Below are 25,195 nucleotides of genomic sequence, written 5' to 3' on the forward strand. Positions count from 1 at the left end.
GTATCTAACCTCCGTGTGTGACCGGACCTGTCAGCAGGGCTCAGAATTCCCGATAAAACCCCCATGGATCGACGGTCACGGTCATCGAACCTTGTCAACGATACCTACTGTCGCTCCCTTCTGGCACGCTGCCAGGAGGTGCCCTACGAGGCCCCGCCTGCAGTTTTCCAGGCCGCAGAGACGGTAGATAATCTGGTCTTGAGGGAGACGTCACCAGTTATGGTCGACAGCCATCTGGACTCGTTTGGCCGACAACATAAATATCAGCCGACGCAGGACCTGCTTGAGTGTTCGTTCCTCACTAAACAGCTGCTGCGTTGTGGCAGTCCAGCAGCCCGTGGGCTATTGACACAGCTGGATCTGTTCTACCAGGTCGACGGCTCTCGGATCATCTTTTGGAACTACCGATCCTCGCGCAACATCCGTACACATGAGATTGTTGCTGGCAGCTCCGTCCAACACCTGTGTCTGTGCAGGCCGCGTTGGAGGGACCCGAAATTCGGCCAGTACGTGTTACTTGTTCTCACCTCTACGGAGGCGCAGCTCTGGTCGGTTTTTCAGGACCAGGAGGCCGGTGAGTCCACTGAAAGCGCAGCACGCAGCGATTGGCGCCGTCTTCTTGTGCTCTGATTGGCGATGTCCCCTCAACGTGTGCGTCTCTTCTCTGACAGCGCATTGGGCGTCGGGGAGGTTTTTCCTCGGCGACACATCTGGAGGAGTTCACGAGTTCCGCTATACACGCAGTAAGGAATACGTAGTCGGTGGCCTGCTCAACCGTGTGCTACCCGGCAGTCTTCGTACTAAGTACAACGCGACCGTGGTGCTGCTAGAGGGATCTCGCCCAGCCCTGGTGTCCTTCATCGCCGATGCCATCCACAGTTTGACGATCGACGAGGACAGAGGCTTACTAACGGCCCTAACGCGCGCTTCTGCCCTCCATATCTTCGCGATTCCACCAGAATCCGAACGCTCTGGACACGCAACGTCCCCTCGGAAGAAGCGTAAGTTAGACGACAGCGAGTTCGGCAGCGTTCGCCATCTTCTCACGCTGCCGCGCTCGCGGTTCGCCAGTGACTTGAGCAAGTATCATAAGTTCTCTACGCACTCGCAGTTCCTCGACAGCGCGTACGATATCATCAGCGTCATCCCTTTTCCGCACACATCCAGTCGTGTCGTGTTAGCGCTGGTGCTACGGAACGCGTACCGAGTCCTAGTCAGCGCTGCGGCGGAGTCGAAGGCTGACACGCCAAGCCTGGACGACACGGACTTTCCTCGCATTCTGCGGGAGCAAGATTTTCTCGAGCTGCAGGTCGAGAATCTGATCCCGCCTCCTGCACTGAGTCGTTCTGCTGAAGTGTGTGCCGTTCAGGCCGTGGCGCCGGCCACCTCGGCAGGACAGCGACTGATGCTGGTTGTATATGAATCTGCGGGTGCACTCAGCCTGCTCGGACTGGCCTCGAATCCATCCCTGAGCTCTCGGTACGACGGAACTCGGATGGACTCTGGCGGAGAGCTCTTCCACGTCATCTCGTCGGGGGCGTCTGGAATACGTGGCAAGTTGCTGGCGGTGTCGGAGCTGAATTTAGACCCTCAGTTCAGTCATCTTTTCGAAACTCGGAGTCCGCTGCCGTCGCCGTTCGACAACTGCAGAAGGGACGAACTTAAGGAGATACGGAGGCAGTTTCCCGATGTGGAGCATCTAATACACCCAAAACCTCTCCCTTCGAAGGAAGGAAAGGAGCCAGCTATGCTCCTCCGACCTATAGACTTACCGGGGTATGCCTCGGATCAGATATGCACGCCACCGGCTTTCATGGTGGTGACCACTGAGGGAGTCTGGAGAGTCAACAAGCTGTCCTCGATGGCAGTTGAAAGACGCCACCTGTGCAAGGATCTAGGCCCTGCTGAGGAGCGCCCTGCCCTCTTGGAGCAGATGCCGAAGGCGGAGAAGGCCGCGTGCCTTTGGCAGATGATAGCAGAAGAGGCAGTGCTTCGACGCGCCCGACGGAAGCCTCTCCAGACGGCGACGGAGCCTCCTACGGGAGAAACGCCATTCAGCCAAACAATGGAAGATACTAAGGGTGCCGACGCTCACCAAGAGCGACTTCCAACTCGCGCGAAGAAGGAGACGGTGGCCATGATGGAAGTAAACACTCTGGGTAAGGCGATTTCCCAGCTGAAGGAGGACGAACTCGCCAGCCCACCGATGTCGACAGACCCGTGGACTGCTCCCCGGGGCGTCCCCAAGACCGCCGTAACCGACTCGCTGCGAGTAGCTGGGTTGCAGGCTTACCTCTGTCGAGTGCTGTTGCCGGTGTGGCACGTCCCTTTTTTTGAATTGGGGCTGACCGACAGCAACAACGAGCACTCCATCCTCCGGAATGTGCCGTCCGAGGAGCCCCAGCCCATTCTACTGTCACCCTCGCGCAAGCGTCCAAGGCCAGATACTCCTGGTTACCGCCTGACCTTTGTACCCCGCCTGGGCACTGCCGAGGTAGCTCTCCTCACTCGAGTTCTGGAGGGTGTGTCTAACTCCGTTTCCGACGTCCTCGGAGGAGAGGCGCTGGACCACCAGGCCATGGTCAACCTGCACGGCTTCGTTCAACTCGCACTGGACTACATCCGTATTGTCCACTGCACGCCATCTCTACGAGCAGATTACTTCGAACCGAAACTGTTTGACCTGATCTGTGCTGCCTCGCTTTCCAAGCTGCTGCTGCACCGCCCCACACGCGAGGCGTTCATGGAGCTAATACTGTTGCTGCCCCCTGCGCAGCTCCCACACGCACGATGGGTGGTGCCCGAAAAGGTTCGTAGGCTGCACGCATGCGTGCATCGCGTGTACGACTGGCGTTTGCAGATGCGCGAGGCCTGCCTTGGTGGCTTCGCCGACTGCTTTGAGTCCTACCGACGCTTCACAGCGTCCGAGGCGGAGGATCTCGAAGCCGCACTGGGCGACGCCTTCTCCTTGGTAAACCTGGAGCGCCTGACCCGTCTCTTTTCCGATGTGCAGCTATACGCCCAGGCCGTCCATTTGGCAGTTCTGGATGGAGTTCGAAGACTAGAGCAGAAGAAACTTACGGCTCTTCAGGCAAGAGACCCCAACCAGGAACTCCACATCGTGCACTACCTTGGAAAGTCCTCCTTCTCTCCGATCCTGAGCCTTCTAGACCGCTTCCAGGACGTGCATGTCAGATGTAAGATCCCTCCTCCTTATTGTCTCACCCTGTCGCAGCTAGAGGCACCATCCCCTCGAAGGATAGAGGCGCAGAGCTCGTCGCCGTCATCGTGGCGTTCGAGGAAACCACTAGGATGGTGCCGGTATTTGTATGCCGCGCTCTCTGCTGGGCCGTGCTGGACTGGATTACCACCACTGGCAGCGGGTCATTTCCGGTTTCGTTTACGGAGGGCTCCGTCCTGGACAAGTCCAGACATTACACTACGTATCTGGAAATGCACAAGAACGAATTTCGACGCTTGAACAACGACGTTCTGGGGCAGCTGTATATGAATTGCGGGCAACTCCACGAGGCTGCGTGCTTTTACTACGAGTGGGCTACATTTCGGGAACATCCCAAAAATCCCACGGTTCTTCTGGATGAGGGCGTACCTGACGACACACTGTCCCTTGTTCGACATGTCTTCTATCCAAAGAAGTTGTGTACCTTGTCACATTCCCTGGTGCCACCTGTCAAGGCGCCCCTGGGCGGGCCCTCGAGCTTCATCCGGATACTGAAGCCGTTCATACCATTTTTGGCAAAGCACTCGGAGCCCGAGGTTTGCGAGAGACCAGATACCCGTGCTAGTCGCCTAGAGTGCTTTGCCGCCGACTGGAGGACAGTGCACGCCTACGCCCGCCTTGTCCGTAAACCATTCGCCTCGGACTTAGAGGCACGCAGGCGACACCTGTACTTAGCCGCCGACATTCTACAGCGTCTACGCGAGACCGCGGAGGTCCACGACTCCAAGGTGGAGCGACTCCAATTGAATGTCGATTCCGCCTTAGTCGTGGTGAACCTGCAGATGGAACTTTGCCGTGAAATGTTCGAGACAGTGATCTACCTAATGAAATATGGCCACGCGGCCTTCAAGGTGTTCTTCACTGCCAAAACGGAGAGAGGTTTCGAGGAAGGCAAGGAGCGACTCATTGAGGCTGGCGTACTGCGTCCTGTTGAGCGCATCACCAACATCCTCTCGTCGCTACAAGGCGACATTTTCGCCTCCACCTCCGACCTGATGAGCCTCGTGTTGGACTTCTACTCCGCTGTGAAGGTCGAGTACCCTTGGGTAGGGATCAGCGTGCTCGACCCTATGTTCTCGGACATGGACTCCATCGAGGCGTTACTTGAGGGGTTTGCGCGCCATCCCGCTGTCGACAAGGTATTGAAGTTACCCCCACACGACTCTGCCATCTCTGTTGTCACGTTCCTCATCGACTCGTACCTAAAAGCTCGGTGTTTACTGGCCACTGCTTTTGAGCACGCGCCGCTGCTGGAGGACGCGTTGGAACGTATCCTTTGGTGGACGGCGGAGGGGATTCACCAGTGCGAGACGCGGTCCCCCGTCGCAACTAAGCCGCTCGGACGAGACCTTTTCGAGTCCAACAAGCTGTATGGCTGCATTCTTAAGCGACTGGCCGACTATGCGGCCGACCTCGACTACGAGGCCGCCCACAAGGAGCTGTTCCCCGCGCTGATGGTACGGAAGGTGCTGGCTCAATCGTCTCCAACATCCGAAAATGGTGGCCAGTATCACCGAAGAGTAGCGCCTTGTCTCATACTCGTCCGATTTAGCAGAGCTTGCGAGACCATTCCCTCTCTCGAGCGGGTAGAGCGAGTGCAGACCATGTTTCTGCTCGAAGCTGTGCGATTTCTGAAGGCTGCGATGATATCGCAGCTGCCGTCTTGCTTGCTGCTGCTGCGACACATGCTATCCGTTGGATTTGAGCAGCAGTCGTTGTCCGCCACGCAGGTTCAGGCGCTGCAGAGCTTACTGAGCCACCCACTCGACGACAGCTTTCAAAACGCGTTCGCGACTCACCTCGAGACCTTCCGAGAAGGTGGAAGCCCAATTCCCACATCGTCCGTTGACGAGTTGCGGTCGATAACAAGCCACATTCGGGTACACATCACCAAGGACCACGCGTTGTTCGTCGAGGACTGTTCGATGGCAGTGAGGCAGTGGACCTTCGCGGCCGCCGAAACCGTCGCTGACTTCAAACTGGAGACGCCGCCACCGCAATTGCGCCTATGCGAAACGCTGTGCCAAGTCCTATCCGACACGCTATCACTCTACAAAGACGCGATCGAATGTTTGTGAACACTCAATTCCTGTCTTTTTGTAACGATGAAAGTGAACGACAGTCTGACGTCTCAGTGGGAGAGCTCTGTGAAGGAGAGCTGGAGCGAGTCCGACTCAATCGATGACAACCTCGTAACTTTCACTTCCACGGACAGCGGAAGTTTTCTGGAGGACGCAGCTGATTTAGCGAGCAACATCGTCACACTGCAGCCCGTCAGCGTGAATCTTGGCATTGTCAGCCGCGACTTTCAGGGCGTTCGCGAGCTGCCATCCGCCTGGGTTCCCGCTCTGACGTGGTTCGTCGCCGGCACGGTGCCACAGTCCTGCGGCAAGGAGAATGGACTGATGTCTATCGGATCTCTCACTCCGCTAGATATTGAGGCTCTGTTTATCAAGAACGATTGGAGCGGCATTAAGCCACGTAATGACGCAGTGCTATTCTGCCTTCCTCCCATATCAGGTATTGTGTTGCCTGGAGCCGTGCTCTTCGACATCAACGACCGTATATCCGTGGACGCTCTCTTCGAGACGCTTGGGAACATGATGGAGTCGGGATTCCCCATCGAGGATGGAGCTGTGAGCGTAATGGCTGCGCATGCGATCGACAGCCTCGAAGAGGAGGTAGATGAGCTCGTGGCTGGCGTGGCCGTCAAAGTGAGCCAGCAGAGGGCCCTCTCATGCAGCTCCGTCACAAGCATTGGCGGCGAGAGGGCATCGACCAGCTGGCGCTGCTTGTGCGTCAAATGTCTGAAGACCTAGACCGTATCTACAGATCGGTGGCCTCCTTTCTCGTCGACGTGAATGCGCTGCGGGCGTCATCGTTGAACACCAGCCAGCTCTCGCACTGCGCCCGTGACGGCGCCTTCCAAACCAGGTCGCCTCCTTGTCACCAGGCTTGCCCGTTCGGAGATGACACGCTGCTAGCTCTCGACGCAGTGAGTGCGCGAGCGAGCCGCTTTCGGCAAACGCTGCTTCTTACCCGCGCAAAAACTTTCCACCTGAATGCGACAATCGCGCAGGAGATAGCACAGCAACTGGACCACATCATCTGGTTTGAGGCCCTCTTCAGCGCTGCGAATTCGGCCATTGCCATCGGTTTTCTGGTGTTCGGATTGTATGGTATGAACTTCAAGAACGGGTTCGAGGAGGTGAGGGCAGTAGTTACGCGCCACGCAGAGCTGGACAGCGTTCACAGCCGTATGGGTGAGCGCAGCCTCGCTCGGCCTCTTCGTCTTGGGCGGCATGTCGGCCTACATCACAGCCAACCGAGTGCGCTAGACTACCCACGCCTGCCAGGCGAAATTGTCATGATAGGCTCGGCCCTTGTCGTCAACAGTTGGCCTACGAATCTGGGATCGGTGCGGATTTTCTTCGGGCAGCCATAGCGGCTGCCCATATTTCTGGAGAACTTCGCTGTCGTCTTCGCTTTCCTCCAGAGTGTAACTTGTCACCACCAATAGCGACTTGTGCTGAGCTGCTTGCATGGCTAGCAGCGTCGGCCCCCATTCCTCGTATCCCCAAATCCCAGCGTTGAAAGCCATCACCAGCGAGGGCTCTTCGCAGTCTGCATTGGCCAGGTAATCATGATACAGCTGAGGACTGCAGGAAGCTGTTAGCTGCAGGCGTTGTCGCTCTTCGTGCATGCTGCTCGGGATGTTCGGTCCGAAGAACCGCGCCCGGAGAGTACCACCCTCGGCGCACAATGGAGCTATGAGGCCGAAAACGGCGTCCCAATTCGAGCACTCCAACCGGTCGGCGCCCATCACGTGAAGGATCAGCTGCGCGCCTTTGATATCTAGACGTCGTAACGCCGCTTGTGTGGTGGCCAAGCGACTCTCCATAGAGTCGTGATGGAAATCACTTTTTACAGTGAAACTTTGGCATACAACACGGGAAACGTCAGAACAACTTATCGGCAATGAGGAGAGCGGTGCTGTAGGCGCAGATTGCCACGGAACCCAAGCCGCCCATAACCAGCAGGCCGTTGACCTTTTGCGTGGACAGATTCAACGCCCACTCCGGAAGGCCTCGTAGGGCCCGTACACTTCTCAGAGTGGTCTTAGCGGGATGGAGCCTCATGTGAAAGAGCGGCGGGAAAATCAGCGCCAATGGCAGACAAGCTACCACGCCAATTGTCGCCGAGAAGATGTCCAGGTACGGCCGCACAACGATGGCCTGCATTAGTACAGTGCACACCATTAGTGCTCTAATTCCGTTCTTGATCCATTTTCGCCGCTTGCCAGGTATCATGTGCTTCACTAGTTTGTTCTCCGCCAGCCGGGCAGCAGGGTAAAACTGCAACGGGAAGGTGAACATGCACGAAAGTGAGAGCGCGACTTGCAGGAAGCTGGACAACGCGCCCGGCGGAAGACTCAGTAGAATGATAGTCTCGGGGTGGGGCTGTGATCAGGACGCAAGTATTCTTACAAAGGCTAGATAGGCTACAGTGCCGAAAACACAAAGGACAACAAAAATGCTCCCAACCACCCTAGTGAGCAGTCGAGGCATAGTTGGCTGAAGATGCATCTTCATGCCAGACCTGATCGGTAGCAGCACCCCGACGCCCTCGAATAAGTAGGCGATGATGCCAAACGTGCTCATCCACCGGCTGTTGTAGAGCCACTCCACCTTAGAGACCTGAGCCGGGTCACTGGCAACGGACCCGACAGACCAGACGGTGACTGTAACGATGCCGGCGAGAATCTGCGTCTTTGGGAACCCAGCACCACACGAGGGTATCGGCCACGAGCACGACAGGAGCGAAATTTCTAATCCGACGAATCCATGTCAGCGGTATCAGCGCAAGTGCTTGGATACCGATAAGTAGCTTCCAGGAAGCGCCATGCGGCCGCAGTAGTTCTATCTGTCTCTGGATATTCTCGGCAAAGAATATGGCGTACACGGTGCAAAAGCACCACTGAGATCTGGACAAAGTTTTAGTTAGAGAGGATAGAAGATAGTAAACATGTGAGCTCCTCACAAAAATAAACAGAGATTGACCGTTTTCTTCCCCCAGGGACCCAAAGCCATGAAACCGACCTCACCATACGTCACTTGAGTCCGTTCACTTTCGACGCAGTCGATCAATAGCATCATGGCGTAAAGGCACGCTACGCCCATCACGACCATGAGGAGCAGACTCGTTAGCACGCCTCCCTCCGCGATCCCACGAGGAAGCATGAGACATCCTGAGGCGAGAAACGCCTTGAAAATCGCGAGGGTGGTGTGGATGTTGTCTGCCTTCTTGGAGTCATTTTGGTCTAGGAAGGGCACAGAGAGACGTCTACTGCTCCCTTCGAAGCTGGAGACGCAAGCTTGTTCGGGAGACATGTCGTCTGAGGAGTCATCCCAAACCACTAAGTCAGAGTCGCAAGCCTCGTCGGTAGGAGGTGGGTATAGCCCGAAACGAGTGTAGAACAGCCCCTGGGGCATTTTGAATTTAAAATGTACAGATTCGGTTAAACTAGGTGGGGCCGCCTAGAGCAGTCTTCTTAGCTCGTCCATCAGCTGAGCTTGCTCACTCTTCGCTGACCGGTACCGCTCGATGCCTTCGGCTCTCCGCCGAATCTCCTGCTGGGCAGCAGAGGTCGCCCAGCTCGGCAGTACCAGCGTAGACCCCAGGGGTATTAGAACCAAGAAGAAGAACACAGCGACCAGCAAAAAATAGCCTGGTCCCAGGTCGAAACCTGAGACGTCTGTGACGAAGAACGGAATCAGCGTGAGGTCGACGAAGAAGCCATTGCAGAAGGAGAACATTGTGAACGGAACGGCGAAGAACACGGTTCCAAGATACTGCAGGACCAGCACCGAGTCTCGAATGGATTTCTCGCGCAGTGTTGTATGGTAAAGAAGGACGCCCACGGCAGACGCCATGTACAAAACTGCGCATAGTATGATCCCCGTGATCATTGCGTAGCTGTGGAATGCTACGCGCCACGCGTTATCACAGGCGTTGTACTGCAGCCACCAAAAAATCGACGTCGCTGAGCACGAAATATCTACGAACCTGCCGATACTCAGACCGTCAAAGGTACGGAGGAAACCGTAACAGAACTTGGTAATCACGTTGGGCTTGGTGTAGATACCCCAGAGAGGAAAGCAGTCTCCTGAAGCCTGCACATCAAATAGTGAGAAGTCCAATTTGAGCTGTGCAGTCATCACCGACATCACTGACTGGAATACGTTCTGGACGAGCAAGCACGAGATCGCGAGGCCGGCCGCCAGCATGGCGGCACAAAATGCGATGATGTGGTTGACCTTTGCTCTGTTTCGCGGAGGGGGAACGTCCACCATCAGCGACCGCCCGTCACCTAGGTGCATGGTGCACACACCGTGAACGCTGCGAATCTCCCCTTGAACCCCAACAAGCCCGCCTCCTGCGCGTCTTATGCTCCACACGACGAGAGCCCAAGCTGGTTGAGTGTTGTGATCGGGTTCAAAGTCTTAAGGATCATTGATTATGACAAGTATGACAGTCGCTTCTTCCGACCGTCGATAAGCCTAACGTCTGCGTCAGTGACGCAGACGTCGTTGTCCACCTCACGCACTATGTCTGGAGCGACATGTAGGGTGTACTTGGTCTGACGGCCCAGTAGGATGTCGCGAATCGTCCACGTCACCACAACGTTGCCGGTTACCGAAACCACTCTCCGACCGTCTTCGCTAAAATGTGCCTTCCGGAACCGGATACTGTCCATGGCGAGGCGGCGACAGTCTTCGTTGGTGATCGTAAGCTGCACGTGCTGCGGTCTGCTGTGTAAACGGATGGTCGAAGTGAAACCGTTCCGCCCGTGCGTTGGATCTGTGACGTCAATAAACACGAGGTAGGTGTCAGTAGTGGCCAGCACAAAGGAACCCCAGGCACTCATCCCCGTGATCGGCTCCTGCACCTGCCGCAAGTAGTTCTTTGCGCGCTTGTACTTCTGCTGGTCGTTAGTGTGACCGTCGTACAGCCGAATGCCTCCGTCGGCGCTGCCCATAGCGATATGGCCCTCAGTAGTTACGCCGATACAAGAGAATTTCACGTCGGTCGCGTAGTTGATCTCGGCAACCATACTCCGGTTGGTACCGAGCCGCGTATCGTGTTTCATGATGGCCCCTTGGTTCATGGTCAGGAAGGTGGGGTCGTTAGTGTGCTGAGCGCCTGTAAAAGTCGTGGAGATCTGCGTCACGCGAGCGTGTGGAGTTCGCCAGCTGGAAACGACCTCGCCCGTCTCCAAGTCGACTTGCTGGACCTTGTTGGCATCCTGAGTACTGGTGGCCAGCAACTTCGTACAGTCGTGGGCGAGTATGGCCTTGTCCACAGTCGGCGCGGAGGAGATGTCTGCCACGTGTTCCAGCACTCCGACGCGCTCGGGAGCCGGACGGTAGACTTCAACGACCGAGTTGTCACCTGCGGTACGCCCGACTAAAGTGCTACTGCCTTTCAATAGGAACTTGTGCTTCTTGTCGTCTCGGAGTCGATCGCTGAACTTCATGGTGGTTTTCGCAGATCGGTGTTGGATTGGCCCAGAGGACTCGGAATCGGACTCTTCCCCACTATGGAAGGCGTCCTCAGAGGCGGTTTCGTACTCGGACGCTCCAGGGAAGATAGCTTCGATTTGCAAGCCGATCATTTCATTTCGTCGGTTGGCAACGGGAGCTGGTTTCGATGTCGATCCTAAACGGATCTCACCTATCGTAGGGACCGAAACATTCTCCTTGTCTATTCGTTTCCTCTCAGCCTTCTGAGTCTCCGAAGCCTTCGCCTGGGCCTCCAATTCAGCCTTCGCCTGGGCCTCCACCTCGGCCTTCGCCTGGGCCTCCGCTTCAGCCTTCGCCTTCGCCTGGGCCTCCGCTTGAGCTTTCGCCTGGGCCTCCGCTTGAGCCATCGCCTTCGCCTGAGCCTCCAGTCGAGTCGATTCCTTTTCTTTCCATGCCTCAGCCGCCTTCTCATCCTCCTGTCGTTTCAGATGCGCGACGGCCTTCGACGACTCCTTTAATCTTTTGAGAGTTGCATCGCAAAGTTCGCCGACTGAGTTCTTGATCAGGAACACAAGAACATCGAACATGAACTCCATGTCCTCCTCGAAAGATACGTCTGCGCGTGCTTTGAACTTCACGCTTAGTTCCACACTGTTACGTGAGCTGATGGGAGCGCGGCAGCAGATAACGCCACGATCGCGATCGGCATAGCTGAGCCTAAACTGCCGATGCAACTTCCACGACGTGATGTAGTCCTTCCGCCTTTGAGGATGGATTATCGGCGTGTGCTCGTCAACGCGGCGGACCATCTTCATCTCATCCCAGAAGTCCTGGGCCTCGGCGACAGGCACACTACGAGAGAGCAACACGCAAAAGTCTCCCGAGTCGCGGACTTTCAGCAGCGAAAATAGAGCGTCATCCTCAAACACCCGCATTTCGTTGTGCTCAGCACTGAAGGCCGCCAGGATGCAGGGCTGGGCCACAATCACGTCATATGGAACAAGCAGTCTGGGTGGACAACGGGAAAGGTGACCTACGCCATTCCAACTGCCGACAAAATTTCGTCTCGGGCTTGGGAGTCACCGCGAGTAACGAGATGGAACTCTTCCACCGTGTTGGTGTCGACGCGCAACCCTACGGCATCGGAGTCGACGGCGTAGGCGGCAAGGATACGATGTAAACCGATTTTCAAAAACTCGTCCGGTTGCTTGGATTCGAAGGCTACAAGGCGTCCCTCTGCATCTAAACCGATTTGGGCCTCGTCCATAAGAGGCTCCCGGCCTCGGTACACGCTGCAGGAGTAGTTGAGCCAAAAAGTGGAGTCCATTTGCAAATTTTGGCCTATTTCTGTCGGATTATCCTTATTTGGAGTAATATTAATTTCGATAAATGAGAAGTCAGTCAGAGGAGACCCTTTCACGCCTCCGACGCCCACCCGTACCGCACGAGCGCAGCCTCACACCGAACCGGCTGGACGAACTGTACTACCATCCGGCTCCTCCTGCCAGCATATTCAACGTCCCTCCGTTGCCTCGAGGTCGGTCGCCTGCAGGTCTGTCCCGGCCACCCTCTGCTGCTTGGGCTGCAGTGCGGCCGGGGCACGGATACATACCGCCCCCACCGGCCACCAACTATGTTCCTGCCTTCAAGGAACCCTCCTTCTTTATCGACCCCGTGACCATGACTACGCAGGAGCCGTCGAACGGTTCCGTGTCCTCTGAAGAGTCTCTTCTGGACGTGGCCTGGGCTCATGTTGACAGGACGGCCTTGACAGTCAAGTGTAGGTTCGAGTTGGTCAACTTGCTGGAGTGTCTGCTGCGGTGGAGATTTAGGTCTCGATTCGCTGCGTTTGATGAGATGATCTCTAAACAGATTAGAGCCAAGGAGTCGGCGTACTCCCTCGCCTTTAACCAGGCCGTAGCAGACGAGGAGAGGATCCACTCAGACTGGATACGGACTAAGGAGCGCTGTCACCGCGCGGCTGAAGGCTCTGCGGAATATACTCGACAATGTGCCACCGTCGACAACGAATTCTCCGAGACACTGCGAGACCGGAGGCGTATGCATCGCGAGTTGCAGGTGGCCAAAGGGCACGAATACCGCCGGGCTCTGCGTCAGAGGCAGGTTGTCCTGGCCTCAGTGCTGCTCTCATGCGTCTTCCGCAGGAGAGAACAGCTTCACCGGTATAAGTCGTTTGACATGATCCACAACTTCTATATGTGTGGCGTTTGGAAGCGAGTCGTGGAGATCCGGGGTCAGCGCTCCGCCTCCGAGGAGGCCGCCATTCTCTACTGCCACAGGCGCAGTTTTAGGACGACTAGTGGCCGCAAAGGGTGGGATTGGAGCCTGACACACACAGTGACACCAGACCACTCGCCCTCGTGCTCGCTAGTGCCATTCGATGTGCCATGAGCAGCTCCTTTTTTCATCTCCAACGTGGCGAGGCACGTCAGAGGTCTTGCGAGACAGACGGCTGGCTGTTTGAAGATCAGCAAAGAACGGTGCTTGCGCTGCAGAATGAGCTGACGACAGCCAACAGCGACCGACAAACACTGCGGAAGGCGAAGGAAGAAAGCGATCGGCTTGCAGCCGCCGCCGAGAACAAGTATGGGAACCTTGTTCGGGAAGTACAACTCCTGCAGACGAGCCACGATGACCTTCGTGGCTATTGCAACGACCTTAAGGAGAGATGGGGTGGCGGAGAAAGGGAACTTGGCGCTTTGCGCCGGCGAGTGGCAGAGCTGGAGTCTGCACTCCAGCAGAAGGAGCTGCTCGAGCGCCAGCTTCGGGAGTCGTGGGACGACGAGCGCCAGCGATTGGAGCGGGAAACCAACGAGGTTGGCGACGAGCGCAACTCATGGCGCGTCCGGCAACTCGAGGCTGATCTGCAGCTGTACGAAAAGGCAGATCGAGAGCGTCAAGAGCAGTGGAACGACGAGATCGAAGCGCGTACCTCAGAGTGGGTAGACTTGTGTCAGAAGATGGCCCTAAAGCTGGAGGAAACCCAGGCTGAACAGAGCAACATCAGAGCTATTGCAATGAAGGAGGCTGAGGAAAACGCGGAGAGTAGGCTGCAGGAGCTGTCGCAGGAGACGAGTCGGCTGGACTCCGAGTTGCAAAAGTCTACTGGTATTATCCACAGCTTGAGAAGTGACTTGGAGTGCCTTGCGACGGAGAGGCAGACATGTCACAAGTCCACAGTGGCCTTGACCAACCACATTGCTGAGCTAGAGGACGAAAACAAGCGACTGAAGTCGCTCGTCAAAGGACTAGCGCTTGCGAACGCCGTGGTCGACACCACGACTGTAGATCCGGCGTCGCTAACCGTGGCCGATTTCGATATGCAGCGGTTGGCAGCCGGATCCCTTTCACCTCAAACGATCACTCGTGAGTTTGATGAACTGCAGAAGACGCCGGTGGCCTTCAAAGACAAGGAAAATTTCCACCGGCGTAGTCCGTCCCGTCCGCCACCCAGCAGACCTGTGGTCCTGTCCCCAGATAGGAAGCTGGCCCACATCCAGGCCTTGGTGGCGGATATGAAGGAGAAGACACCGCCGAAACGCAGTAGGTCGGCGTTGCGTCGGCACCTTTCGAAGTGGTTTTCTAGCGAGGAGAGCCAGTGACATGTCCGTAACAACAGTAATGTGATGTGATGCTCGCAGTTTAATTGGGTTTTGGAATGCTTCCCTACCTTCTTGGCACCAAACGAAACCTCCCCCATGGCAACATCAGCCATGATCTGGTGCATCACCGAGCGCGACGCAGACGACGTGCCAGACATTTGCGTCCAGCGCAGGCCGAGCAGGTCCACTCGGAGTTCTACACAGACGGTGCCTCACCGGCACCGGAGCAGCTGCGCACCGCTGAGGAGGCATGCCGACTGGAGGTAGGCGCGCCACTTTGTCCCGCTTTACAACTTGCAGGCCCGTCATCGCCGTAAAGCGTTTTTGCAGTCCGAGCTAGACAAGGATCGCCGTCGTTTCCAAGAGAGCTTCTCCAGGCGGCTGGAGGAGCTCGCGAAGACGGGGGTGGCGGACTTACTGCAGGTCGAGGTTCCCTTCCCAGATGAGGAGGGGCCAACTGTGAACCTTGCCCGTGTCTCCAGCATCAGGCAAAAGCTCCTGAACTGTGTAGAGAGGCGCGAGGTGGTCTGTTTCAGCATGGGTCAAGTGAAGTCCATGGACATACCACACACCCAATTATCCCAGTTCATTTTCCTCGAGTTCACAGAGGCGGGGAAGCTAAACAGCAGCGAGTCCCTGCCTGAAGCAGTGCCAGCAGGCAGCAGCTGGGCCCCCGAGCTAGCAGTGTCCCAACGAGACATCAAGTACATTATTAACGCAACACACGTGAGAATGAGAGGCAGCGCACACAGGCAACCGTCTTGGTTCGACGGGATGCCATAGCGATGACCTCGCCGCTGTTCATAGGAATATTTACCGAAGCGGTAGCGTTGGTCATCAGAACAAGATCTTTTGAGGATTTGAGCATGGAGCCGTAGGCCATCTGTCTTCGGAACACAGAGCCTCCGCTGACCTCAAGGCCCTGTGGGCAGCGACCGCCAGCCTCACCTCTGAGGGTCTCGAGTGGAGCGCTGCCAACTTTCGCACCATTTGGACGGAGCTGCTATCGTTGCTGGAGGACACGGCCAAACAGGAAGTCGCGAAGAGCTTGCTGGGGGGCGAGTACCTCCTAGGTGCCGTACCTCGAGAGCTGCTGGGATCATCCTCCTTTCGTTTCCGTTGTCTGGCCGGGTCCATGCAGACGCTTATTGGTGGGGCACACCGACAGGGGAAGACGCTCATGGACAAAGTGAAGTTATGCATCACAGAGACAACGGAACATTTGAAGAACGTGGAGGAACATGTTGATCTCTGGCAAGAGCTGCTGGACGAGTTGCAGTTGCTGGTGGATGGGCTGTCTTCAGTGCCCCAGGAAATTCAACCAGCTTTGGCGGGCTGGCGGCGGCGGAGGTCTCTCTCGTCCTCGTCGAACTCCGGCGACGACGACGACGCGGCCTCGTTCTCTTCGTGCAATAGTGACGATCAGCGCGGGCTGCTGACCCCACCACTAGAAGTGCGTCCTCGCTTGCTCTCGGCGGTCACGACGGCGGAGAGGGAGTCGTGGGACGACTGGCTTGGCCTGGTAACTGCGGCTGACTGCGAGATCCAAACGCTGAAACAGCAGAAAGAGGCGTTACACGACGCCATAGAGTCCACTTACACCTGCATCAGTCTCCGCCGTTCCGACAAACGCAACAAGCTCCTCCGGATCGAACTGGCCGCCAGCATCATGGGCGCAGCAATGGCCGTGGGGACCTTCGTCACCAGCATGTTCGGCATGAACGTCCCCAACGGCCTCGAAGACTCGAGTGTAGCCTTTTACGTTACCACTGGGTGCGTCGCCATCATTCTGCTGGCTGGAACCGTTACCGTGGTCGTACTGGCTAGGTTGCACAAGGTGTAAGCGAATCGTTGTAACTGGACACGCTGTTCCTTTTAGGTCTTTGCCGCTTGTTACCATAGCGGAACAATGGTCTCCACCCACGGATAGAGAGGCCTGATATCACCTCGATCTACCTTAACTTGATCGGCTAGAGGAGAGGTTATCACAGTAGTGCCTGTGATGTTCTCCACAGATTCCAGCGCACCTGTGTCCACAGACCAGGGCCACTCGACAGCGGCATCTACAGCGTATCCGCGTCTCCGGGTGGCCGCACGGCAGCTGTCCCTTTTGGATAGTCTTATGGGTTACCTTCTTGGGTTGTACAAGAATCTTCGTAGGAAAAAAAGGTTTCTGAGTCTTCGCAGCAATAGGAAGGTGGCTTGTCTTTGGCTTACAGCCTCTCCTCCTTCGACGTCTCCTCCTTCGACGTCTCCGCACAGTCTTTGCAGGAGGAATTGTCGGTGTCGGCTTCACAGGAATCGTAGTAGATTTCGGGGCCTTCGCAAGCGTAGGAATCGTAGTAGGTTTCAGCGTCTTCGTAGGCATCGTAGTAGATTTCGGGGTCGTTGTAGCAGGAGGGTTAGGAATCGTCGTAGGTTTCAGAGTCTTCGTAGGAATCGTCGTAGGTTTCAGCGTCTTCGTAGGCATCGTAGTAGATTTCGGGGTCGTTGTAGCAGGAGGGTTAGGTATCGTCGTAGGTTTCAGCGTCTTCGTAGGCATCGTAGTAGATTTCGGGGTCGTTGTAGCAGGAGGGTTAGGTATCGTCGAAGGTTTCAGAGTCTTCGTCGGGGTCTTCGTAGCAGGAGGGTTAACAGAAGGCATCGGGGTCTTCGTCTGGGTCTTCGAGTCATCGAAGGAAAGAGGCTCTGCGCACAAATCGTCGTAGAAATCGTAGGGATCGACGTAGAAATCTTCCGCAGGAAGCGTCGTAGGACCCTTCGAAGCTGTGGAGTTCACAGCTGAGCCTTCATGAGCGTTGCATGCATTTTCGTACCCTTGAAACGTGCCTGCTCCTGTATGCTCGCGTTTTTGGTTTCGTTTTCTATGACAACCTACAACCTGCAAAAATGCCCTCCAGAGACGCGGCCAGATCATACTTTGCTGGTATTTTTTACGAATTAGTAGTCATTCGTAGATCATACGAATTGCGAACGCAGAACATTAATCTGGTTTTGAAGCAAATGCATCCCCAGATCATGGCATCTTAGCGTATCTTCACACCCAGTTCCCATATATCATCGCATCTTTGGCGCAAATGGCTCGTGTATCTGGGTATTTGCGACATGAAATTGGCCGATTCTGATGATGTTGAATCAATCAAACTGAAGGGAGCAATACAGCGCGCGGCGTCGCGTCTTACTTCTCGGCCAGTGGAGATTGAAGACAACCCCTCCGAAACCGACCTTGATGTGCGTAACCCACACAACCCTTTCGACTACTTGGAGGAGGAGGCCCTCAATTTGGTGGCAGACTTCCTCTGCTATGACGATCTGGTTCGGGTACATCTGACCTCCGCGCAGCTGCACCACATTTGGAGGATGGGTGCAGTCTTTAAGCCGGACTTGGACGTTAGAGATCGGAACTGGAACTTCTTAGATTTGACATTCTCTGGGATGATATGTATTCCAGCTGAGCAGCACATGGAACTCTGTCGCCGGTTCAAAACCTCGACAGTGGTAGCGATTGGAACTGCCATCATGTTCACGCCCAACCTGGTCAAGATGACTTTGGAAATGCTTGACAAGGTAGAGTCTCTAGTGCTCACCGACTCGGTTACGCTGAAGGGAGCCGTGTTCGTCTGGCCGCCTAGCAAACCCGTCCAACTGAAGTTCCTGCCCCGTATCGGTGCCCACGCTCACCATGCGATAAGGCGTCTGGTGCTCCTGGGCTGTGGTGTCTTCGTGTGGACCATCCTGATCAAGGACCTGGTGTTGTCAAGTCTTATAACGCTAAGCATATCGCCCATTGACTGGTCCAACAGTCAGCTAGGAGAGGATCTCACTGTGCTACTGCATACAGGAGCTCGCGCGTTGAACGAATTTCTACTCAGTAACTCTGTGCAGGTGATTCGAGTTCGGGTGGTGGGAGGTGAGCGCAGCCATCAGCAGCTGCCTACCACCTCTACCTCCTGCCGGTTCCTGCGCCAATGGCTAGTGGCGTCCATCGCCGACCACGTCAACGGGGTACCCGACCTGCCTCCTACCGACATAGAGCTGCTCAACGAGCTGGCGCCTGTAGATCGGGTCTTCTACTTCAACTCACTGGACGCGGCGTACACTCAACTGCACTTGCACTCAATGTTCCGCAAGTTCAAATTCCACGGCAAGGAGAAGCGTTTGGCCTCGATCGCGTTGCAGGAGCCTGCGACTGCCCAGAACGAGGGTCGCTTCCGCCGACGTGCGGAGAGGGTGCTGGGCCGCCTCCGCTCGCTACGACGCATCGTTCTGGAGTGCCACGGGGCTCCGCACGCGTACCTGCCCCCGTCAGCGGCGCTGGCCCTTCTAGGGAAGCTAGTCCGGGCTGGAAAGGTGCGACTCGACATCGAGTCTCTCTGTGGCCGGTCGAACAGCGCGAATTTCCGCGAGGTAGTGCGCGAATTGGGCGGCAGCATCCGTAACCTCCGGGTAATATTCCCAGACTCCACGCGTACCCACGACTTTACCTCGAAGGTAGTGCCACCCCTCTCCAAAATTCCACTTCCCTTCGCCACGCTTACCAAGCTGCACTCTTTGGAGCTGCTAAACGTCAACCTGCGTGACCCTGACCACGTGTCCTACTTCAAACACGTGGAATTTGGAAACCCTCACGCCCGGGCAAAACTGCCTGGGGCGGTGAGAATAGGGTGTATGCGACTAGCCGTGAACGTTAACACGGACGCAGCTTATCTGCAACCTGAGGAGATGTGTACCCTGCATGCGTTGGCCTCACACATAGCTCCGTACTCTTTGACAGTTGCCCCATGGCCGCACCCGCACTTTGTGACGTTCTTCAGTCGCATGTTGCCCTCAAAGGCTGTGACGATAGGCTACGAGGGAGGTCTCTGTCGCAATACCCTGGAGGTCCAGCGCAACATCCATCTGGAGGAGCTCATCCTGCACCAGGTGTGGGCGCTGCCGTCAAGCTTGAAGGGGCTCGACGTGCAGCTGACCCAGCTGGACCCTCCAGTTCCGCTGTCATTCGATGACAAGGGAAACCCGCGCGTATTCGAGTTTGAGCATTTCCAGGAGGTCTGGGCTGGAGCTCGAGGCGCTGTGGTCTTCTGGCTGCTGCTAGCAGCCAAGCACTACGAAGACTACCAGTTGCAGCGGAACGCGGCAGCAGAGCAGTTCAAGGTCCAGAAGGCGGCTTTCAGGGAGAGCCTGCTTCGTAGGTGGTTGGTCGTTCCGTCATACATACATGATCGAGGTGGACACGCCAGCAGCTGCTGAAGACATGCCTGCAGAGGATCTCGACCGGGCAGTCCCCCCCCCACTGGGCGTAGTGCCACTTGCCCCACGCGTCAAGCGCCTCACCTTCAGCCCGACACTAGACTCCACTGCCGCCATTAGATGGCTGCTCAAATACCTGTCGAGCACTCGGGTACTCGGCGAGGTCTTCCTTATCAAGCTGTACGACAGCGTCTTCGAGTATCAACGCTTGGTAGAGGTGCTGAAGGGGTACGTGAGCACTCTGGACACCATGCTCGCCCTTTACGCCCTCCCAGAGGAATGGAGGTCCACTCCCCACGCCGTCGATGTGAAAGCAGAGCTGCTTACGTTCATCGAGTCCAGTCTGGAACTATGGGGTCTTGAGGACTACTACGCTGTCGAAGTCGAGGTCGTTTGCCAGTACGTGTCTTCTTCGGAAGAGCGTCCTATACGGGACCACCCAGCGTTGGCCTTCACCAACTCACAGCCATCCTCTCATGCAGCTCGAACGGATCTAACTGGACACGGTCTGATCTTAATCCGGTTCGGCCGCAAGCTGCGGCACGGTCAACTCGGAAAGTCGCTGCAGAAGATCGTAGCCACTTCCATGGCCATGCGACGCCTGCTAAAGCCATCGCCTGGCGGCCGCGTAAGGCAGACTCGGAAGTCGGTCCGGTTCGAAAGCCCAAGCCCCAGCGAGAGCTCCGCTGGCTCTCTGGGATCGGTGCTCGCGGCGCCCAAGGCGCGCAGCCTCGCCGCGACCCCTACTGTGATCACGCCGGTGGAGACGCCGATGGAGACGCCGGGCAGGTCTACAACGTCTACTGAAGCCGCCGAGCCCTCGTGAGACATCGCTCTGTTGCGTACTCTGATGTGTGCTTAGATTCTGTCCCTGATCAGTGTGTTCTGCGCGCGTGATGGGAACGGGCTCTTCATCGAATCTTCAATTTTTCTCTTGATTTCAACATGCAGCCTCCTGACGTGCGAGTATTCTACAACCACCACGGCCACCTGCTATACTGCATGAGGGAGCCTAAACGGCTCCGTACTAGCCTAGAGGGACCCATGCTATTCGACCCCACTAGCCCACCGGCAGACGACCTGCGGGCTGTGGCAGACGATCTGATGAGGCCACTTCTGAACCACACAGCCAAACTGCTGGAGGCGCATCACATTGTGAACAGATATGCAGCGTATAACCAACTGGGCCCGCTTCTCGAGGCCTGCCAGAGCTGCCTGACAGGTCTGTTGGAGGAGACTGTCGAACAGATGCGAGTGGACACGGCAGAGCTGAACAACCTTGCGTACGCTACAGCGGTGGCTGCTTTTTGGAAGCGGTTGACGAAGGGCTTACAAGCATGCATGCGACTCCTGAAACGGCTCACCTCCCAAGGCACTGTGTTCGACCCGAAGCCCACCATCCACTGCTTGGTTGGCCTCCTGGGCTTTGCTGTTCCGCGCATAGATAGCATCATCCATGGCGCCGTGAACGACAGGCGACATGGGACCGCATTCATGTCCTGCGACATGAAGGCGGCGATAATCTCCTGCCTGGACATGGTCTGCTCGCTGGGGCTGACGGCGCCGTTTGAGAGTCTATTGCTCCAGCACGCTGCCAGCTTTTACCGGGATCGGGGGGCACAGCTGGTGGCCCGGCGCCACGAGCTGGATCTTGCGGACGCGATTCGGCAGATCCAGGAGTGGGTGTCCAACGAGAGCGCGATGGTCGCCGAGCTTCTAACCCCCTTGTCAAAGCTCTCTTCTGTGGGAATGGACTTCCGACTTGATCGCGTTGTTCTGGCGGAGACCATCGGATCGCATTTGGACGCGTTACTGGAGTGGCATGGGGAGCAGTTTAGCCAACTGCTCCTAGACGACATCCAACTGGTGAACGTGGTGCACCATGCTGTGTTAGTGGCAGCAGTGCCTGACACCCTCCTCAGCAGTAGGCTTCTTCGCGGCGCTCACACAGACTGCTGTGCTGTAAATAGCATCGTAGACCCGCTTGATTCGTCAGAGGTGGGAACGGAGCTCGACTGCGCGCCTGTCACTGACGAGAACATGCGAAAGTTTGCAGCGGCTTTTGGCGCTGCCATTTTTCAGCAAGGCCACGAGCTTGTCGAGAAGTGCCTCGCGGATACACAGGCAAGTCGCAGGCATATCATTCCTCAGCTGCTCTTGTGGAAATCCTACCTGGATGAAATTTTGCGTACCGGCTTGCGAAGGAACCCATGCTTGGTACAGGCATACAGGGCGGCCTTCGAAAACATTCTCAACGAGCATGCTTACCTTATTCCACGTCTGCTCGCAAGGCAACTGGATGAGACCATGCGTGCTGGCCCTCAACGCGTCAACGAGATGCTGCATCTTACCTGTTTTCACGGTGACGTTCGCGCCCAGCGAGACGAAATCTTCGCCAGTGTCACCAGCTTTCGATCGCTGGAGTCGGACCTGCCAAGCGAAAGCCCCGACCTGAAACAGGCGCTACGCGTACTGCTGGACCGCGTTCTCTCTCTCTTCAGGTTTGTGCAGACCAAAGACGTGTTCGAGGCATTCCACCGGCGCGCGATGGGTCGTCGACTGCTTCTTGCCGCGTCACCCATTGACCACGAGACGGAATGGTTCGTTCTTGGACGGCTTGAAAGCGAGTGTGGTAAGCCTTTTGTGGGTCGATGTGAGCGCATGCTTAAGGAAACCACGGAATCGGCTTCGTGGTTCCGCGTTTTTGAGAGAGAGATGAAAAGTGTGCTGGATAAGTCGGACATCAAGTTCTCTGTCTTCGTCCTCTCGGCGTGCGTGTGGGGGTCGGCGATCGCCTCGACCAGCATGCTGGAAGACGAAGCTCTCCGCGTCCTCAACAGGCTCGACTTTAATAACCTTACTGATGAGCAGATGCGGATGCTCCGCAACGTAAAGGTGCCGCCCGTGATTTCCGAGTTACAGTCCGCCTTTGAGGAGCACTATGTGAACTACACAAGCATGCGGCGCGTGATGTGGCTGGCTACCCCAGGCAGGGTGCAGCTGGCGATGCGCATAGAGAGTCGGAGATATGAGCTGATTGTCTCGCTGCAGCAGGCCGTAATCCTTTTGGAGTACAACCACTTGGACCGCGCCACGCTGGAAGAGTTGGCGCAGATGACTGAGATACCCCTCCAAGAAATCAAGAAGAACATTGTTCCGCTCTTCACCAAGCAGATTCTTCGGAAGACAGAAGACGGTTACTGCTTCAACAGCGAGTTTGAAAGTTCCCGTCGAGTCCTCAAGATCTACCAGATGCTCTTCTTACAGGACGTCAAGCAGTCGAACGCTCTCTCTACCGGCAACCGCGAAGGCCGTGACTTCGCTGTGGACGCCGCTGTGCTCCGCATTATGAAGACGACAAAGTCGTGTACGTTCGGAGAGTTGTACGCTCGCCTTACTGCGACAATCGAAGGACAATTCCATTGTTCAGCATCCAAATTCAAAGCGCGAGTGGAGGCGCTGATGGCTGCAGAGTATCTCGAGAGGAATGACGTTGATGCCGATGTTCTCCACTACGTTCCATAATGAACGCATTCTTCTGACGTTACTGTCTCAGCTGGCGCTACCATTTCCGCTCACAACAATGCTGTGCTATTCACAACTACACTACAGTGTGGACGCGACCCTTTCTGGTTCATTTGTTTCTCCGTCGGTAGCTTCCCCAGCCTCTGGGTCTTGCTTGGAGGTTGGGTACTTCCTCCAGGACATGTGCCTGTCCAGCTTCAAAATATCGTAGCCGCGGCCGTGGAAATTCGCGTGGTCCAGGAAAGCACGCTTGCTCATTGTCTTCTTCAGATTGGGCGCCTTCTCCTTTACAGAGCCTACGGCCACCCAGCCCTTTATCGACGCCTCACTGCCCACAGGAATCTCCACCGGACTCTTGCGGTCGGTAAGCCCCACGATCTTGTATGGCCCTAGGGCCTCATGCGAGGAGATCACGTGCACTATGGCGTCATCGTATTGACTGGCCATCTGCATTACGGATCGCCGTGCGTCTCACTCGAACGAATTCACAAACAGCAGTCATCCACTGCATTGTGTCAGGGTTTTCTATCATCTTCTTCCTTACAGGAGTCACTACATTAAAACGGTCCGGTGGAACATCCGAAACATCCGAAATCTGCGCCCACAGAAGCCAGTCACCGTCTTGGTACTCTCTCAACCAGCTGTACTGCACGTCGCCTGACTCAGAGATGCTGAGATAGATTCCAGAGGTGGGTAAAGGTTCGGGTTCAGGTTCGGCCTCAGGTTGGGTCTCAAAGGATTTAACCAGGTTTTGTGGAGCTGGCTGTTCTACCGAGCAGCAACCTCCCATCAGACGAATTAACAATTTGATTCGACGGGCATCTTAGATGTCTCCACACATCCGTTCGCAACACCCAAAACGTCATCAGAGGTCTTAACACAGACAGCAGGAAGGCGATTCGGCAGACGCTCTCGTCTTGGGCCTTATCCGACCCAGTGCAGAAGGTCTTTCAGCAAGATGTTCCAGAAGATCTCGATAAAGACCTCGGCAAAGACCAGGTAGATCACCAGCCACTCAAGCTGGAAGCCGTGCTTCACCTCCAACTCGCTGTTCAACATATCATACAGGTCCTTGATGATGTCCAGGCGTTGGTTAAGGATTTCCACTCGCTTGGGGACCTCAAGGTAGTTACGACAGTTGTTATAGTGCTGTGCGAAGGTTCCGAAGTCCCAGAAAATATCTGGAGTGTCCAGAATATCAGAGTGGAGGTTGATGATGAACCGCGAAATGAAGAGCTCCCCTATTCGGCGTGAAACCATCCGACGGTCCGACGAGATCTGCCCCGTTTTCGCAAGAGCCAGGGGTATTCCTCGCGTATTCTCGATGTCTTGGTCTACTTGCGTTTCAAACACGGCGCACTTGCATGACTGGGCGAGGGCGTAGCTGTAGGCGAGCAGCTCGAAGGTGTCGTCGGAGGTAAGGTGAATGACGTCTTGTTTGATCTGCGGCTTGTCATGGTAGCAGTAGTCCATGTCGTCTTCCTCGACAACGGAATTCATTTCCGAGACGTATGGCGTTAGTAGCTTCGTGAGGTTGACCTTGTCGACGTCAGACAAGTCCCACCCAGCCACACACCCAAATCTGAATAGAAAACATGGTCTGAGTTTGTTGCCAACGCTGCTCTTGTACCTGACGATGATCACCTCACTATACACCTGCACGAGTCGAATGCTGTCGTAGAACTGCTTTTGTAGCCCCTCAGTCATCAGGGGGAATTGAATCTCGCGAGCGAAGCAGCACGCCCAAAGGTTGCCTTCCACAGCGGACTTCGGCGCCCCTCTAACTTTGATGTCGTGTCTTTTTTTTGCTGGCCGTGGCAAATTCACGGATGACTGAACTCCGATTTCGCGATAGACCCCGACATCGGAAAAACATTCGGCGTCAGTTTCGCCCTTGCCCTCCTCCAACAAGAGATAGGCGTCGCTCATTATTAGCAATTTGGCAAACTTAAGTGGAGAGTCCGGTCATGAGCTTTGCTGAAAGTCGTTGGACTCCTCACGATTACTGGGTAGGGTGGAAGCGGTCTCGATCC

General features: G+C 56.0%; 11 protein-coding genes across 20 annotated transcripts; 6 read left to right on the top strand and 5 right to left on the bottom strand.

Moving 5' to 3' along the window:
- Positions 1–63: 63 nt before the first annotated feature.
- Positions 64–5,319, top strand: KVP17_001266 (uncharacterized protein; the record flags this gene model as incomplete). Of its 2 annotated transcripts, XM_068516531.1 has the most annotated exons (3): positions 64–574; positions 603–3,197; positions 3,236–5,319. In XM_068516531.1, the coding sequence occupies 3 exons, from the start codon at positions 64–66 to the stop codon at positions 5,317–5,319; spliced, it is 5,190 nt and encodes a 1,729-aa protein (XP_068371176.1). The 2 variants fall into 2 exon arrangements, with proteins under 2 accessions (XP_068371176.1, XP_068371175.1); XM_068516530.1 differs by having other exon boundaries at positions 431–3,197.
- A 27-nt stretch (positions 5,320–5,346) lies between these two features.
- Positions 5,347–6,686, top strand: KVP17_001253 (uncharacterized protein; the record flags this gene model as incomplete). Of its 2 annotated transcripts, XM_068516510.1 has the most annotated exons (3): positions 5,347–5,955; positions 5,985–6,449; positions 6,478–6,579. In XM_068516510.1, the coding sequence occupies 3 exons, from the start codon at positions 5,347–5,349 to the stop codon at positions 6,577–6,579; spliced, it is 1,176 nt and encodes a 391-aa protein (XP_068371159.1). The 2 variants fall into 2 exon arrangements, with proteins under 2 accessions (XP_068371159.1, XP_068371158.1); XM_068516509.1 differs by having other exon boundaries at positions 5,985–6,686.
- A 514-nt stretch (positions 6,687–7,200) lies between these two features.
- Positions 7,201–8,733, bottom strand: KVP17_001241 (uncharacterized protein; the record flags this gene model as incomplete). Of its 3 annotated transcripts, XM_068516487.1 has the most annotated exons (4): positions 7,201–7,701; positions 7,729–8,004; positions 8,033–8,225; positions 8,282–8,733. In XM_068516487.1, 4 exons carry the CDS (start codon positions 8,731–8,733, stop codon positions 7,201–7,203), a joined length of 1,422 nt encoding a protein of 473 aa, XP_068371137.1. The 3 variants fall into 3 exon arrangements, with proteins under 3 accessions (XP_068371137.1, XP_068371136.1, XP_068371138.1); XM_068516488.1 differs by lacking the exon at positions 7,201–7,701 and having other exon boundaries at positions 7,949–8,225; XM_068516486.1 differs by lacking the exons at positions 7,729–8,004; positions 8,033–8,225; positions 8,282–8,733 and having other exon boundaries at positions 7,201–7,617.
- Positions 8,734–8,778: 45 nt separating this feature from the next.
- Positions 8,779–9,621, bottom strand: KVP17_001248 (uncharacterized protein; the record flags this gene model as incomplete). Its single annotated transcript, XM_068516502.1, has 1 exon — positions 8,779–9,621. The coding sequence occupies one exon, from the start codon at positions 9,619–9,621 to the stop codon at positions 8,779–8,781; it is 843 nt and encodes a 280-aa protein (XP_068371151.1).
- A 137-nt stretch (positions 9,622–9,758) lies between these two features.
- On the bottom strand, positions 9,759–12,091 carry KVP17_001255 (uncharacterized protein; the record flags this gene model as incomplete). Its single annotated transcript, XM_068516515.1, has 2 exons — positions 9,759–11,772; positions 11,802–12,091. 2 exons carry the CDS (start codon positions 12,089–12,091, stop codon positions 9,759–9,761), a joined length of 2,304 nt encoding a protein of 767 aa, XP_068371161.1.
- A 62-nt stretch (positions 12,092–12,153) lies between these two features.
- On the top strand, positions 12,154–14,387 carry KVP17_001243 (uncharacterized protein; the record flags this gene model as incomplete). Of its 2 annotated transcripts, none has more annotated exons than XM_068516491.1 (2): positions 12,154–13,097; positions 13,124–14,387. In XM_068516491.1, 2 exons carry the CDS (start codon positions 12,154–12,156, stop codon positions 14,385–14,387), a joined length of 2,208 nt encoding a protein of 735 aa, XP_068371141.1. The 2 variants fall into 2 exon arrangements, with proteins under 2 accessions (XP_068371141.1, XP_068371142.1); XM_068516492.1 differs by having other exon boundaries at positions 13,133–14,387.
- A 56-nt stretch (positions 14,388–14,443) lies between these two features.
- KVP17_001251 (uncharacterized protein) lies at positions 14,444–16,230 on the top strand (the record flags this gene model as incomplete). 3 transcript variants are annotated; one of them, XM_068516505.1, is made up of 4 exons in its annotated part: positions 14,444–14,650; positions 14,688–15,113; positions 15,140–15,261; positions 15,288–16,230. In XM_068516505.1, the coding sequence occupies 4 exons, from the start codon at positions 14,444–14,446 to the stop codon at positions 16,228–16,230; spliced, it is 1,698 nt and encodes a 565-aa protein (XP_068371154.1). The 3 variants fall into 3 exon arrangements, with proteins under 3 accessions (XP_068371154.1, XP_068371155.1, XP_068371156.1); XM_068516506.1 differs by lacking the exon at positions 15,288–16,230 and having other exon boundaries at positions 14,688–15,170; XM_068516507.1 differs by lacking the exons at positions 14,444–14,650; positions 14,688–15,113; positions 15,140–15,261 and having other exon boundaries at positions 15,523–16,230.
- A 1,262-nt stretch (positions 16,231–17,492) lies between these two features.
- Positions 17,493–20,463, top strand: KVP17_001242 (uncharacterized protein; the record flags this gene model as incomplete). Of its 2 annotated transcripts, none has more annotated exon segments than XM_068516490.1 (2): positions 17,493–19,575; positions 19,580–20,463. In XM_068516490.1, coding segments are annotated over 2 exon segments (2,967 nt in total).
- Positions 20,464–20,582: 119 nt separating this feature from the next.
- On the top strand, positions 20,583–23,162 carry KVP17_001254 (uncharacterized protein; the record flags this gene model as incomplete). The annotated part of the gene is made up of 1 exon (XM_068516511.1): positions 20,583–23,162. One exon carries the CDS (start codon positions 20,583–20,585, stop codon positions 23,160–23,162), a length of 2,580 nt encoding a protein of 859 aa, XP_068371160.1.
- An 81-nt stretch (positions 23,163–23,243) lies between these two features.
- Positions 23,244–23,952, bottom strand: KVP17_001259 (uncharacterized protein; the record flags this gene model as incomplete). Of its 2 annotated transcripts, XM_068516519.1 has the most annotated exons (2): positions 23,244–23,609; positions 23,638–23,952. In XM_068516519.1, the coding sequence occupies 2 exons, from the start codon at positions 23,950–23,952 to the stop codon at positions 23,244–23,246; spliced, it is 681 nt and encodes a 226-aa protein (XP_068371165.1). The 2 variants fall into 2 exon arrangements, with proteins under 2 accessions (XP_068371165.1, XP_068371166.1); XM_068516520.1 differs by lacking the exon at positions 23,638–23,952 and having other exon boundaries at positions 23,244–23,615.
- A 134-nt stretch (positions 23,953–24,086) lies between these two features.
- On the bottom strand, positions 24,087–25,091 carry KVP17_001261 (uncharacterized protein; the record flags this gene model as incomplete). Its single annotated transcript, XM_068516522.1, has 1 exon — positions 24,087–25,091. The coding sequence occupies one exon, from the start codon at positions 25,089–25,091 to the stop codon at positions 24,087–24,089; it is 1,005 nt and encodes a 334-aa protein (XP_068371168.1).
- Between the last annotated feature and the right edge of the window lie 104 nt (positions 25,092–25,195).

Source organism: the organism of the source record quoted next, assembly GCF_019968985.1.
Source record: "MAG: Porospora cf. gigantea B chromosome Unknown PgB_NODE_8_length_98641_cov_274.246_1-46000, whole genome shotgun sequence".
NCBI classification, from domain to species: Eukaryota; Apicomplexa; class Conoidasida; order Eugregarinorida; family Porosporidae; genus Porospora; species Porospora cf. gigantea B.